This window comes from Lytechinus pictus, chromosome 4 (assembly GCF_037042905.1).
Source record: "Lytechinus pictus isolate F3 Inbred chromosome 4, Lp3.0, whole genome shotgun sequence".
Lineage (NCBI taxonomy): Eukaryota > Metazoa > Echinodermata > Echinoidea > Temnopleuroida > Toxopneustidae > Lytechinus > Lytechinus pictus.
Window position 1 is genome coordinate 27653427 of NC_087248.1, and position 15721 is coordinate 27669147.

The 15721-nt window shown below is 38.5% G+C and overlaps 1 protein-coding gene across 1 annotated transcript; it reads left to right on the forward strand.

Annotated features, from left to right (window-relative positions):
* The first annotated feature begins 6398 nt into the window (after window positions 1-6398).
* LOC129258686 (ficolin-1-like) lies at window positions 6399-13902 on the forward strand. The gene is made up of 3 exons (XM_064098011.1): window positions 6399-6491; window positions 10143-10404; window positions 10953-13902. The coding sequence occupies exons 1-3, from the start codon at window positions 6399-6401 to the stop codon at window positions 11207-11209; spliced, it is 612 nt and encodes a 203-aa protein (XP_063954081.1). The 3' UTR covers window positions 11210-13902.
* Window positions 13903-15721: the final 1819 nt, after the last annotated feature.

Sequence of the window (15721 nt, forward strand, 5' to 3'; positions counted from 1 at the left end):
AGCAAATGCCTATGTCGTACAGAATTTAATAACTTCAATCCAAACTCATGAAGAAGGGCATCCCGTCGACTGCGGAGTGAGGGCAGACCACACACATCCAATGCACCATTTCGGCCCAAGATGATCCGAAGTGCTCTCATATTTAATTTTACCTGCTAGTTTTTCCGTCATTGAGGTATGCCAAACTGGGCATGCATACTCGAAAACTGGCCTAATATAACAAGAATAAACCGTCACCATGTCTTTAATTGGTGTTTTGTACTTCCTAAGAATACACAAAGTCCCGGGGGGGGGGGGGCACTTACATTGACGAGTGGATACCATGCGCGACCATGGGGTCTTGAAAAGCACCCTAAACACCTATTTTCCGTATTCTGAAAAAGCACCCCTTAACAAGTATTGGCGTCTGAAACCCTACCCTTAACAAGTAAAATAAGTAAGTAAAACGATACTCTTGGCAAGAAATGAACCCCTAAACAAGTACAGCGATATTTTATTGTTATGTGCACGGGCCCGGTCACGGGTACGTCGGTTGTACGGCCACACCTTGCGCAAATCGGACTCTAAACCCGACTCTAAACACGTACACTGTAAAAACTGTGGTGTTAAAACTGACACCAATTGGTGTTAATAGAGGACCACACCCTGAGGTGTTAAAATAACACCCTAGAGATTGAACATAACACCAAAGAGTGTAAATGTAACAACCATAGGTTTTGTAATAACACATATAGGTGTAAAACTAACACCACCAATTTAACACCGGTGTAAAATAAGTGGTGTGGTCCTCTATGTACACCGGTTAACACCACAGTATTTGCTGTGTAGTGTTGGGGCAAAAAGAACATCCTTTATACTACATTTTACTTTTGTTTCATCATCCCCGCAAATTTGACCCTAAACACGTACATGTAGATTTCCTAGCGAAATAGATACCCTTTTTTGTGTTTTTGACACCCTTATCATGTTACGTACGTAACGTGCCCTATCTTGAAAAAGACATCCTTTTTACGTGTTTTGGGGGTCGCGCATGGTATCCACTCGTCAATGTAAGTGGCCCCCGGGCACAAAGTATACAACTTACGTACGAGATGCCTTTGAAACTATATTTTCCACATGGAGATTCCACTTCAGATCATCTTGGATGGTAATTCCTAGCAATTTCATATGTTAAACAGAATTAAGGTACACATCATTCAATGAGAATCTGTTCGGGGATTCATTTGTCTTAAAAAACACACATTCATCAAGTTACATATGGCAGGTTTGGGAAGAACATCAATTTCAGTGCACCAATATGAAACACTATCAAGAAGGTTCTGGAGGGTGGGGGCTTCGTTTCGCCTAACGACCTCTCCAATCGTAAGAACGTCTACATAATTCCACCTATTTTCACTTCACTAGCGGGGTCATTAACAAAGATTAAAAATAAGATGGGACCTAGCTTTGTGCCTTGCGGCACACCACAAGATGTAGACATGTAGTTAACAAATGTGAGATCTATCTTGGAACTTTGGGTTCTGTCTGAGAGAAAGCTATAAAATAATGACGGGTATGATGCTTCGGCGTACACCAATATTTATCATGTTCTTAACCAGCAGGTTATGGTTGAACAATCAAATGCTTTAGTAAAATCAATTGTAGCCAAATACATGTTCCCAGGTTTATCAAGACCTTCAAGTACAAATTCCAACAGGTCAACCAGGTTATGTACAGTAGACGATCCTTTAACATTACCAAATTGTTTGATATCAATGTGTTCTGCAATATCATCAACTATCCACTTAGCAAGAAATGACACAAAGTGGGTGTTAGATATGGGTCTCAGTTAATCAAGAGTGATTATTGACTTTTCCTTGGGAATTGGAGTAATTGCAGCCGTTTTCCAACTGTCTGGGAAAATGCCATCTTGAATGCAACTATTGAAGATATGAGTTAAAGGTTCAGCCAGCTCTATGCTGAATTCTTTAATCAACTTCAAAGGAAGATCATTGGGGTGTTTGGATTTTGACATCTTGAGCTTCTGCAATGCCTTAAGTACCTGACCTTGATAAACAATTGGAGGTGGTTTGGAAAGGTAAGTTTGCAGGCAATGATGTCAAATCCAATGAAGGCAATTGAGAACATATCGCCGCAAAGTGGGTGTTGACAGATATTGCAGTTTCTAAAGGGGTTAGTCTCAGCACCGGGATTTGGTACATGCTTTGTACCTAACTTACATAAATAAGGACAAGTCCACCCCAACAAAAATTTGACTTGAGTAAAAAGAGAAAAATCAAACAAACATAACGCTGAAAAGTTCATCAAAATCGGATGTAAAAAAAAAAAATTATGGCATTTTGAAGTTTCGCTTATTTTTCACAAAACAGTGATATGCACAACTCAGTGACATGCAAATGGGTCAGTCAATGATGCCCATCACTCACTATTTCTTTTGTTTTTTATTGTTTGAATTATACAGTATTTCATATAAAAAAACAGATTTGACAATAAGGACCAAGTTGACTGAACCATTTAGCATTATTAACAATTAACAATGCTAGTTCCACATGTTCAGGGAGGAATTGATCAATGTTTCACTTGACAATGGGGAGAAAATTAGAATATTTCATATTTCATATAATAAAATACAAAAGAAATAGTGAGTGGATGATGTCAGTCTCCTCATTTGCATACCGACCAGGATGTGCATATAAATGTTTTGTGAAATTAAGCGAAACTTTAATATGTCATAACTTTCTTACTTTACCTCCGATTTTGATGAAAATTATACTCTGAGGAGTTAAGAATATATCCTGATCGGCTAAGCACGTGTAAGATGCAGAGCTCTGAATTTAGTTGAATATTTTTTTACGTAAAAGAGTTATTTAAATTCACATTTTAAATCTAACTCGAGAGTTCGACCAGTCTAAAGCAGGAGCCAAGAAGGATTTATTTTAAATCCCTGACTGTACATTTTCCTTGCTATTTACCTACTACAGTTTGTCATCTTTAGTATTGTGAGATGAAGCATTGAAAGGGATGTTTAGTCGGACATCAGTTCTTGCCATCATCATTTGGTTTATCATCATGATGAGGCCATGTAAGTAGTGACGTTTATTTTTTCCTGGATGTACCAAAAATAGATTTTTTTTTTAATTTTAGAAATTATTTCAAACCCTTTTTTTAAAGAGACAAGTCCCCCTGGGACAGCTTCTCCAATCTTGCCAGTGGCCTTGACTTCCAGAAGAGTTTCCTGCGAGAAAATTGTCCTCCGGGGCACTGACGTACCGAGGATTTTCCAGAGGGGGGCAATTTTTTTTATTTCGTCCGCCAAAAAAATTGACAAGCAAAAAAATAAAAAGTCTTCAAGCGAAAATCAAGGATTACTGACCAGAAAAAAAAAATCATGGATCAGTTGTGACTCCTCGGGGGGGGGGGGGGGGGGGCAGGGATACGTCCCCTGCGTGAGTTGTGACTCTTCGGGGGGGGGGGTGGAGTCTGCCCCCTGTTAGGTACGCTAGTGCTCCGGGGAGTTGCCCTAATAACACATAATCTGTCTGAAACGCAGCTATTTTCATAATGATGTATAAGAATCTAATTCTTGAATTATGTTAAATAATTCCCTTTTTAACTCACCCGCTTTAGTAGTAGAAGCTGCAGGGATAGCATTATAAAAGTCGTTATCATTATGATATTTTTTCAATATGTTTTCCCCACAGTTCTCCTTCATTTCTGTATTCTTATTTCTCTAAACAATCTATTTTTGTTCCTCCCTTTTTTCAAATCCATATAACCCCTCCTATTTAAAAAACAACTGTGCTGGAAAACTTCTGCGATGAAAATTTATTCCCTTTCTCTCTCTCTCATTTTCCTTTCAAAGCAAGGCTTAATGATATGAAGAGCTAAAACTCCGCATTTTCTTTCATCCTCCTTTTTATCAATTTCTAGTTCTACCACAAGGCTCGCCTGATTGGCTTAATCATCGTATCGGTAGTTGCAAACTCGTCGTTCCAAAAGAAACAGACGTTCAGCTTATGTCCTCACACCGTGTAGACAACACAAATTTATTAGACAAGCATGGGAACGAGTCTCACCCCGTTCTACGAAAACGATGTATGCCAATATGTGTGAGAATGACAGCGTCTCCAGGTAAGCATGGTTAGTCTAAAAAGATATTAAGGGTGTGTTCAATGTTGGTTTTCAAATTTGAACGGAAACATATGAATCATGATTGAAAACGTGATTACAAAACGTGGATATAATGAGACACGAAGGATGTGTTCAGATTCCTCAATTCCCGGTCGTAAAGTAAACGTCTTTCAAATCATGAATCGGAGGAAAATCCACATTGTTCTTTCTAAATAACTATAATTTAGAAATTAAAATAGAAGAAGCGATTCGTTATTCTCTATAAAATTCCATTTTCGGTCATTTTCAATGGCGTTAAACAATATCCTTTTCCCCTTGGAACAACGGGTGAACTAGAAGAAACACTATTTAAACCAAGAAAATCATGTCACCTCAGTGTGCTTTTGCGTTGGACGTACGAACAAGAAGGTACGAAGCACTTGCATGAGATACGATGGTTGTACGTATCACGTACGAGCGTTATTTGTTCGTATTTTAGAACACGCACTGCTTGTTGTTGCGCTAATTGCGCAATTCGTCAGCAGCAGTGTTGTTCATGCCGGTGGAAGTGAGCCTTTAGCACCTTCAAGATTCGCTTGGCCTCCTTTTTAGTCTAGTAGAGAGGGGGCTTTATTCATAATTTTTGGTGGGGAAGGTTTAACAGGCTTATCCGGGGTAAAAATGTAAGTCTTATTGAACGTACTCACGACATTTTAACCTTTCGGGGTTCAATTTTTAACCTTTATTTCTTAGTGTGTAATGCATAACTGCGCGAATGGTCAGTTTATGTCTTAAGTACCCAAAATGACCGTCATAGGTAAAAACTGACAGAATAAATTATATGAGGTTGATTGTTATGATCCAGTGCACATTTTGAAAATAAATGTGGATTTCTAAAGACATCCAATCTTTGTTCTGATCAATGTTTTTAACACATTTAGGACAAAAAAATCATAAAAATTGTCATTTTTGATCAAAACATGGCCAAAATGACCACTTCTAGTGTAATTTGGCAAATGAAACTACTTTATTTGGAATCTGGGTGAATTTTTGCTTAGGATGGACCCTTTTAATTGGATGTTGTTACAAAAGCATTCTGTTAAGAGACCATTTTTCAAAGAGTGGTCAAATTGGTCATTTTTGGTCAAAAATTGGCCAAAATGGCTAAAATGTCGTGAGTACGGTCAATAACACTTACATTTTTGGAATCAGCACACAATTTTACCCCGTATAAGCCAGTCATACCTTCCTCACCAAAAACTCTGAATAAAGCCCCCTATCTCCTAGACTATACTGTATATGTGCCAGTGCAAAAGTTATGTAAAGGACAAGTCCACCCCAACAAATAGTTGGTTTGAAAAAAAAAACAGAGAAAAATCAAAGAAGCTTTACACTGAAAATCTACGAAAATCGGTTGTAAAATATGAAAGTTAATGACATTTTAAAATTTCACTTAATTTTACAAAAAAGTTATATTCACATTGACATCAGTAGGCAAAATGAGGAGACTGAAGTATCATCCACTCACCATTTATTTTGTATTTTTATTCCAGGGAATATAAAATATTCTTTTTTCCCCTAATTGTCATGTGAAATAAGGTTTTATTCCTCCCTGAACATGATTGTGTATCAATAAGCGAAACTTTGAAATGTCATAACTTTCTTATTTTACATCCGATTTTGATGAACTTTTCAGTGATATGCTTGCTTGATTTTTATCTTTTTATTCAAATCAATTTTTTTTCTGGGGTGGCCTTGAAAGTGGGCCTCTATCTTTTCAAGAGAAATTGGACATTCAGATAAAATGATGTATGATTTTCCCTTCTCAATACGCCCGTAGCAGATTCCAAGTTCAGTTTTTCAAGGCTCGCTTCTGGGATCGAATGTTGTAATTATGGTGGAATAATTATAACTTTAGTTGAATCCTTGCAACGTATAATTATTAATAATAATAATAACAATAATAATAATAATAATGGCAATACTTCTACTACTACTACTACTACTACTACTACTACTACTACTACTACTACTAATGATAATAATAATAGCAACGGTATATTTACCAAGGGTAGCCACTTCAGTTCCCAGCGGGCCCTGCTATTATTATTAACATCGGCTAAGCTAATTGAATTGTTGCCAAAACTTGCCAAAAATGGGTTTTTGTTATTTGTTTTTTGTTTGTTTGTTTTTTACTTTTCTGATACGACTGTAAAGACCGACATCCAGTATTTCCAAGTTCAGTAAGGGATTGTGCCGATTGGCAGGCAGTTGGTATGACTGTTAGCATGGTTAGTGGAATATATGGCATTTATCTTGAAGGAAGCGGAAGGTTCGTCGACGCTTACTGCGACATGGACACAGCTGGCGGTGGATGGACAGTGAGTTGATTGTTAAAGTCCAACAATATGAGTTTGATTGTCATATATGTGTCGATTATTATTTTTTTCTTTTTTGTCTCGCCTGCATATAGCAGAGCGAGACTATGACCCCGCTTTTCCGATGTGGCACAGTGGGCCGGGGTGAAACAAAAGTGCGCCAAAAGTCATTTTGGACAATTTCAAATTTTTAATTTTTGTCATGCCCAGCTGATAGACAACACTTTGAAGAATACTTCAGCAAAATATTTCATTCGGGAATTTGCATTAAGGTTGTTAATTTCCTACCTCAAATCGTAAAATGTGACATTTTGCGAAATGCCGCGTATATGATAACTTAGTTGAAAAACAAGCCATTTCACAGGAGGTTTTTCATGTAGGAATCTGAAATGGCAACTACATAATCCTGATATTTATTCTTTTTTCGTGTGAAAGGGTTCAAAGTAGATAAAAGACACATTTCAGGATGCTTATAGGATAATTATTCTTCGAAATAGGCGGATAATCTATGTTTTTTGCATTTGCATAAAAAACGTTAAGATTTCCGTAGATTTCCGTTTGAATTTTATCATCATCATTTTTCCAGATGTCTAAGCTTTAAGTCGATACCAAATTTAGCTGCCCGTTTTTGCCCGTTTTCATGTTAGAGCCGATTTTACTTGACACAACACCCCCAAAACCTGTTTAAAAACGGTCATTTTATACCGAGCAGTCATCGCAGCGCACAGTGTGGGGTGTACATTGCCGTTCATTTTTGCACGGCGAGGACGATTCCCCTCCATGAAAATGACATGAATTCCGAGCATAATGCAAACAAAATAAAAGTTGATAACGCATATAGGGTTACCCGCCCCTCTTCCAGAGATAAAAGTTACTTGTAGAATAATTTCAGCCCAAAACCCTCCTCATAGTAAAACATTCTTGGTGTTATATATTCTGCGTTTTACCCAAGCCTACACCGCTAGATAAAGCACGGTTAATATTTTTTCAGATTTTTAAGTATTTTTTTAATCTAATGATTCTTTTGATGCCATAAAATTATTTTCCAGATCTCATACACAATTTTTAGGCATGTGAGAAGCATAAACCAACATTCACTCTAGTCAATCATCAAGTGACACATAACACAAAGCTTATATACTGCACATTGTTTAGCGTAATTTGTCTTTCACAGATAGGTTTTTAGTAGCCAATCAAAATTTGGTATCACAGTGACGTCATATCGGCTTTAAATTATGTTCAGTCGATTCTACGCCCAAAATTACCCTTAATCAACATGTTGAAGTAAAAATATAACACGGAATATAATTTTGGCGCACTTTCAACTCATTCTGGCCCACTGTGCGGCGGCGTCAACATTGAAATCTTAATCAAGGTTGATTTTCTGAAATATCATTACAATTTTGAAATCGTATGGACCTATTTCATGAAACTTGGCCATGATGGAAAGGGTATGTGGGGTATCAACAATTAAAACCTTCACTAAGGTTGAGTTTGAAACGTTTACGCCAACATCATGGCTCGATTAATTCTCCTACTTATCACCGACAAAACAACGAAATGGCGTCGGCATGTCATCGAGACTTTTGCCAGGTTCCTGTGAAACTTCTTGTCAAAGGTCTGTTCATGTTCTAGCAGGAATCCTAATTTCCACATCGGCTGTCCTTCATTCTCCATTGTTCTTGTCTTAGGATGAAGTGCGAAAGTTGATGGGTGAAAGGCTGCGATTCGTGTATTGCCGCGCAAAAGAGGCAGATCTGATTTTATCAAGGAACCCAAGTCTCTTGTTTTTCCCAGACATATCTTTTGCTTTTGTACATGCACTTCTTTCGTCGCCGAAAATACAGCACATTAACATTTACCAGAAATGAAACGTCTGCACCGTATACTAGACCCCTTTTACATAGGATTTCCTAGGTAGTCTCGGGGCGCCCCGAGACCAGTCTTGGGCAGGTTTCTAATCCGGTGTTAACTCACAAACCTACCCGAGACCCTTTCCGGACCGGATCTCGGACCACCTCGCGATGTGCGCCGGGACCGGTCTCGGGGCTCCTCGAGACTGCTTTGCATTTGGTGTAAACGCAAACCTGCCCGAGACAGGTTCGCTTGGTGCGCTACACGTGGTACGATTATCCGAACAACAAACACAGCGCGCTCTTGGCGCCCTGCCAAACCTATCACGGACAGCTTTGGTAATTCGGTGTAAACGCACAGAAAGCTGTATCGGGGTGCCCCGAGACTCGTTACGACTCCGGTGTAATAGGGGGTCAAAAATTAACGTCATTTTTTTTTTAAAACCCCGAGATTGCATGGTCTCGGGTAGGAAATCCGTGCCGGGGTCCTCGTCTGGAAATTATGAAAAGTAGGCCTACCTATACAGTGCGTATCAAAAAAAAGTTTACACTTAGAAAAAGTCCTGTAAAATTATACATTTGTAATATCCTGAAGATTTTTCCACATTTTAACATTGGTACAGATCCATTTAAGCAAATGACGATATAACTGTCAAAAAATATTTCCGCTTGAGTGAGCACCGCTTGCTTTTTAAAGTTAGTGAAAAATGATTTGCGCAGAACTTTGAAATAGTTATGCGAATAAAAGTAGACCTTAATCATGAAGAACACATGGAATTTAGCTAGTAAAATTGATTTGAAGATATCTTTTACCTTTTTAACTTGTTTCAAAACACTTCGAAGAGTGCATTGCGCCACACCCCACTCCCCCACACACCGAGGGCCATCGTGACGATATTTGCTTTACACTGAACTGTGATTTACATGAAATGGCTAATTAGGCTTGATTTTCATTTTGTTAATCATTGTCAAGCTCGGGAAAGAGTGGAGAAACACGTACTAAATGAAAAATTAAATGTAAACCCACTTTAAATGATAACAACTTAGTGAACAAATGCTGGAGATGTCTGATATAAACTTTTGTTCAGATTCAGTTATTTCCGGCTGGCACAAAAAGGGTAAAGGTTGTGCTTACTAAGTGTTGAAATTTCAATTTGGGTGGCAAAATTGTTACAAAATGCTTGAATGTATCCGTTTTATTTCAATTGACTAAAAGTGCAAGGGAAATGTGTGAGAAATATTTTGCAGGGTAAGTTTGACTTCGCCCTTTCTCCTTGACACAGCGTGAAACAAGCATTTCTGCGCAAACAGAATTTCTGCGACCTTTACAAAAAAATGGACAGTGCTCACTCAAGTGTAACATTCTGTCAAAACTTTTACTTTCATTGGATAGATGAGACCCAAACCCAAGATTATATGTGAAAAAAATTACCCACATGCTGTATATTTTTTAATTCCCAGGGCTTTTTCAAAGTGTAAACTTTTTTTTGATACGCACTGTATAGAGTTATAAATGAGTTTTCGCAACCACTGCGCAGGCGCCCTCTGGAAGTTTTTCTTCCGGTCTGAATCTTAGGACGACCCACTGTCCAGGTCCACCAACTTTGGGCAAAACCTTCTCAATAAAGTTGTCAATTGGGGTTCAAATCGCATTTCCAATAGATTTGCCACGTTACAGAGCCCCCCCCCCCTGTTGCAATTGAGGAAACCCCTATTTATAAAGTCGAGTACAGCACAATGATGGCCAAAAATGCACAGGGAGAACGATAACAAATACAAGTATTTATCTCTCTCATTGAAGGTTATTCAGAGAAGAATGGATGGTTCTGTTGATATCGATAAAACGTGGGCAGAGTACAAGAAGGGCTTCGGGAGCGTTTCAGCAGAACATTGGCTTGGAAACGATAACATTCACTTCCTGACGAGCCTGAAGACCTATCGGCTTCGGATCGATCTTGTCGATTTCTACGGGAACACAAGTAACGCCACTTACAAACCTTTTCGTGTCGGCAACGAATCAGTGAATTATAAACTGGAGATCGGGTCTTATTCAGGAAGCGCAGGTAGGCCTATTTGGGACTGTATTGTCCTTGGATAATTGTCCGGAGTTTTCAAGAGCACAGTTATTGCACAGTTAATGTATTGCCACAGATGTTTTAGCACAGTTAATGTATTGCCAAATGCCGGTCATGACAATGAAGAACCAATAAGTCTTTGTCAAAAATTGGTGAATCAAAACAAACGTTTCGTCATGGACTCTGGAAGAATTTTTTTTTTTTCGTCAGCTCCGAAACTTAGGCCGAAACTGCTGTCATAATGGCAAAGTTACAACAGCTGCAAGTTCTTTATAAAACGGGCCTCAGGACTAGCGTTTCATAAAGACTTGTTATAGTGACAAATGACAGGTTCAGCCAATCAAAGTGAACGATTTCAGTAGTTTTAAACTGCTATTGCAAATTTGTGCTAGTCATGACTCCTATAACACTCGTTATATAGTGTGCGCGTTCAATACTAGCGTTCAAGCATGAGTCCGATTTATTGGATAATCCCGCCCGGATATTATATTGAAATCAATACATATTTTTTTTTCTTTTGCTTTTGTTTCTTGAAGGAGATGCTCTTCGAGTTCACCATGGAAACGGATTTACTACCAAGGATCGAGACAACGATTTATGTATTCACAATTGTGGCGTCCTATTTAATTCAGGGTGGTGGTTTAGAAAGTGTCTTACGAGTAACCTAAACGGGATCTACACGGACATCGGGTTGAGTACCAAGCAATATGAAGGTCTAGCATGGACGACCTGGCCAGATACATATTTCATAACATGGACTGAGATGAAAGTACGCCCTCTCCGGGAGGATTAAACAGCATATTAACGACAAACGTGGGAGATGGACGCATCGCGCGCAAGCGTTGTCTAGCTCGTTTCTCTTTGGTTATTTTGCAGCCACCATATGAGCAATTTTTCAAGTTTTAGCCGCCATGTTTAGCCTAGAGCTTGATCAAAGTAATGTTCTTATCTTGTATCTAAAATTCGTTCTGTAATTTAATGTCGTACTGGCAACTGCTGGCTCCGACGCCAGCTTTTCAGCCGCACTCGCGCCTGCAATTTGAAGCCGCCTCGAGATCATTTGGCTACACCTCCTGACACACATTTTCCGAGGCCCGCAATTGTCATGATTGTGTTTTTGCAATAAAACCAGCTTCATGACATATATTTACGAGATTCAAGTCACCCGACTTTTCGTGTTTATTTTTCTTGCACTGTGCATTATCTAAAACTATTGTAGGCCTACGCTATTTCTAGTTCATTGGTGAAGCCGGCCTGAATCCTCTGGGCGTGCTAGACATTCATTCATGACTCTCTTAAATTATCTCTTATAACCGACTCTAATTGACAAACCCTTAATCATAAAAAAACACCAACCATCCTTCCCCGGTTTGGTCGCTTCGCTCCCTCGACGAGGATCTCAAAATGTAACGAAGTTATGAACCCTTCAAGTGTCTGTCCTCTGCAAAGCAAACAATGACAACAACAACAACAATAAACAAACAAACGAAACTAAGTGTTCCTGACCAGAGCGCCTGCACGGAGAGAATAAACGAACGCTTAAAATTCGTAGTTGTCGGTCAATTTGGTCGAGGTTTCGTAAGTGCAATAGCGCCATCTTCTAGATGAAATCTGAACTTTCATGTCGCCCTTGGCAGAAAAACAAGGCGAGTCGCTATATACTCAGTCATTCGCTTCTCAGTGATCAGATACAGACGTTCGGAGTTCGAAGAAGGTTGTGGTTAGATCGTTTATATCGTTAATAATGATGCGATTACTATGGTGGTGGTGGTGGTGGTGGTGGTGGTGGTGGGGATGATGATGATGATGATAATGATGATGATGATGATGGTGGTGATGATGATGATGATGGTGGTGATGATGATGATGATGATGGTGATGATGATGATGATGATGATGATGATGATGATGATGATGATGGTGATGATGATGATGATGAAGATGGTGGTGATGAAGATGATGATGATGATGATGACGATGATGATGACGATGATGATGACGAAGAAGCTGACAATGAAGACGACAATGAGGAGAAACTGGGAATGTAATGTGGTTTCCTACGAAGGTGCACATGCATAATACTATCCGTAGTGAGAATGATGATGATGATAATGACGATGGTTGTGATGGTAAAACAGGAACATAATATAATTTCCTGCGAAAGTTCCAAGGCGTAGTGCAATCCGTTAAAGCAGGAACGTCTTTGATCAAATATAGTTGTGTAAAATGCTGTGGCGATCAAATGCAAATTTTATTTTGATGTAACGTTTTGTCTAAGTTTGTCTTGTTAAGGACAATCTAGTTTATTTTGGCGTCGTTTGAGATACGTAACAAAGTATAGAAAACTATTTTACCTCCCCGCTGACTAAGTAGTCTGGTTACTATATCATTTATTTACTGCTTATGAATGGCCTGAAAATCTTTGTATACGTACATTTCTAGTCATATTGAATTATTTTAATATGGTTGTATAATATATTTTCATCCAACAGCTCTAATTCACTGAATCTTTGTAAAATATTTCACCGATATGCAAATTAGCTATGTTAGGCAAGGCCCATACGGGTAGGCGCGTTAATTAGCGTCACTTTAGCGTGACTTTGAAACAGAGGGTCGTGGGTTCGAATCCCAGCCATGGCGTAATTTCCTTCAGCAAGAAACTCATCCACATTGTGCTGCACTCAACCCAGGAGGTGAATGGGTACCTGGTGGGAAGAAAGTCCTTGAATGCTTGAGCGCCCTAGCAGCTCAACTAAAGCCGGGGTAATGATGATACCAGGGCCCGCTGGTAGAACAGTTTTTGAAACCGAAGTGGCTACCCTGGGTAAATATACCTATATTATTGTTATTGTTGTTATTATTATTATTATTATTACTTGCATCTTATTAGCCATCGAGAGGGGTTGTCTTTTTGGCTTTACCAAGGCCGTCCAGTTTGTACGTGGCAAGCTTTACTCCTTTATAGCCCAAGCCACGACAAACGTCAGAATTGCCGGTCTGCAGTGATCAACTCTATGCATATCCTCCCCATGACCATATAGGGTGAGTTTTATTTATTGAACAATTCTTTCATAGCGCAGTTTAAGATTAATTACTATGTCTCATGTATTTAGGAGTAGGAAACTATGAATTATACATTTTTATGTAATAGAAAGTAAAGTAGCAATACTCGTATTGATGTATTTTTATAAAAGAAATACAGGTGATAGCGATTTGTATTATAATGCCAATTACACCTTATTACATTTGGTGGATTATCAAATCAATGTGATATACTGGTTAATTTGTTTTTTCATGGATTTATTTCTTCGAGTTAATTATTGAACTGCATTCCAATTTACAGAAACATTCGCATTTTTTCTTGACTGATGCCATCCAATAGTAATCACTTTATGACGATGAACTTATATTTCTTTGTATATTTCTGTACAATGCAGGGGGTTTCTTTGGTTTCTACTATAAAATAAATCACCACCCAATGAACGTACTACTACAGCTTTTGATGACTTCTTTTCTTGATTCTGTGTCGGGCGTATAATGAATGAGGAGCCTGTAGGTCCCTTCAATGCCAACTATAATCGAAGCGATTGGAGATTACCCCGAGCAAGTTCATTTTAACAACGATTTCAAGAAAATTTCATACAGTTTAAAAAAAAAAAAAAAAACAACGTAAAGGTGGAAAAACTCGAAAAGTATTATAATGATGATAATGTTTACTTGATAGATTCTATAATTATTTAAAGCATATTTAAAAGTGAAACAGTAGATCTTTCAGCCTAAAGGCAACCGCACACCTTACGACTGTTCGCGATCCGATTTTGGAACAAATCGCATTTTGCTCGTTTTCTGAAAATGTGAATGGAACATATCATTTTATTTGAGGTTAAGATTAATTAAAAGAATACTAATATAACCATTTTTAAAGATTGCAAGCCTTTATGTTCGAGTAAAGGCCAAATTAGTTTCAAATCGTAGCCAGTCTTACGACTGCTATGACGTCATTACGACTAGATATTAAATTTGATTTTATTCTAAGAAGGATGATAGCATAGTCACAGATTTGAACATAGGTATTCGTGCGATGATTTGGAACAAAACACAGTAAGATATTCCAAGTCTCAATTTTAGCATCAAATTCTACTACGTTTTATTCCAAAATTGAGTCGCAGACCAATCGTAAGGTGTGCGGTCGCTTTGAAGCGCAGCACACACTATGAGATCCGATGCAACGCGATTTTTAAAAATAAATTGCATTTTGCATTAATGTGACATTTTCAAGAAGCAAAATTATTTCATTTGAAGTTCGACATAATGTTAGGAATAATAAAATCATAATTTTGCTTTGCAGCAAGCTCTGTGTTCGGAGTAAAGTCCAAATCGGCTTCAAGTCGCAGGCGATGATGACGTCATCGGGATTTGGAATTGATTTTGCTTTTTTGCTTTATACCTACAGGGAGGCTCGAACTTGACTGAATTCCTATTTTAGTATAGTGCTATCACAATTCTCAATTCTGATTGCTAAGAATCTAAGACTTTATTGGTTGGAATGTTCATATCAAGTGTTATTGCATTTTCGTTGAATTTCGGATCGCAACGAATCGCATTATAGTGTGCGCCGGATTTAAATTTGAGGGGCACCAACGAACATGGACGTATATGAGGCAAACATTTAAAAAAGTAGCAAGCGAGCGAGCGAATCAATTTTAGACTTTTTGGAATGGAACTCTAATTTTGTGATGATTTTCCTGTTTCGTTCCTTCATTTTTAATTTCTGTCTTGCTCGTAATACATTTGAGGTCCATTCCCCAACGCCCCTTCTTTCGTATATACCTCCGCCATTTTCTTATAGTTTGGTTCTTCTAGTTTATTCCATTGACAATTTTTTTTCTCGCTGCTGCGTGAACATGGTGGTAAACGTTTTTGTAAGGCAAGATAATCACTTAGTATGCGTGCCATTCCAGCGCTTGGATATCATCTTATTCCAGCAACCACGTGCTTGGACCACTGGTTGAAGATGAAGGCAAATTTGCCTTGCATTTTTGAGGTGGCCGAGAAAACGGGCACGAAATGCATTTTAGGAGTGTGGGGTGAAATGTGCCAAACATGCGTTCAAATGTTTGATTGCGTCTTCAGACGTTTCAGTGTTACACAAGTTCTCGGGATCGCGCGAAAGGGGATATCACGTAGCCGTAACACAAAGGTTAACGATTAATCACTGAATGAAATGGCCTATCAAGATCAACGTCGTATGCGCATTTTGCTCAGTAGACTGACTAGGAACCAATCAGAATTGTTCTACCAAATT

What these genes read in the sequence shown, in the direction of transcription:
- LOC129258686 (XM_064098011.1), top strand. Translation starts at nt 6,399, where the DNA reads ATGGTTAGTGGAATATATGGCATTTATCTTGAAGGAAGCGGAAGGTTC. An exon ending in CAGCTGGCGGTGGATGGACA is followed by an intron (nt 6,492 to 10,142) that starts GTGAGTTGATTG and finishes CTCTCATTGAAG; the next exon opens with GTTATTCAGAGAAGAATGGA. An exon ending in GTCTTATTCAGGAAGCGCAG is followed by an intron (nt 10,405 to 10,952) that starts GTAGGCCTATTT and finishes TGTTTCTTGAAG; the next exon opens with GAGATGCTCTTCGAGTTCAC.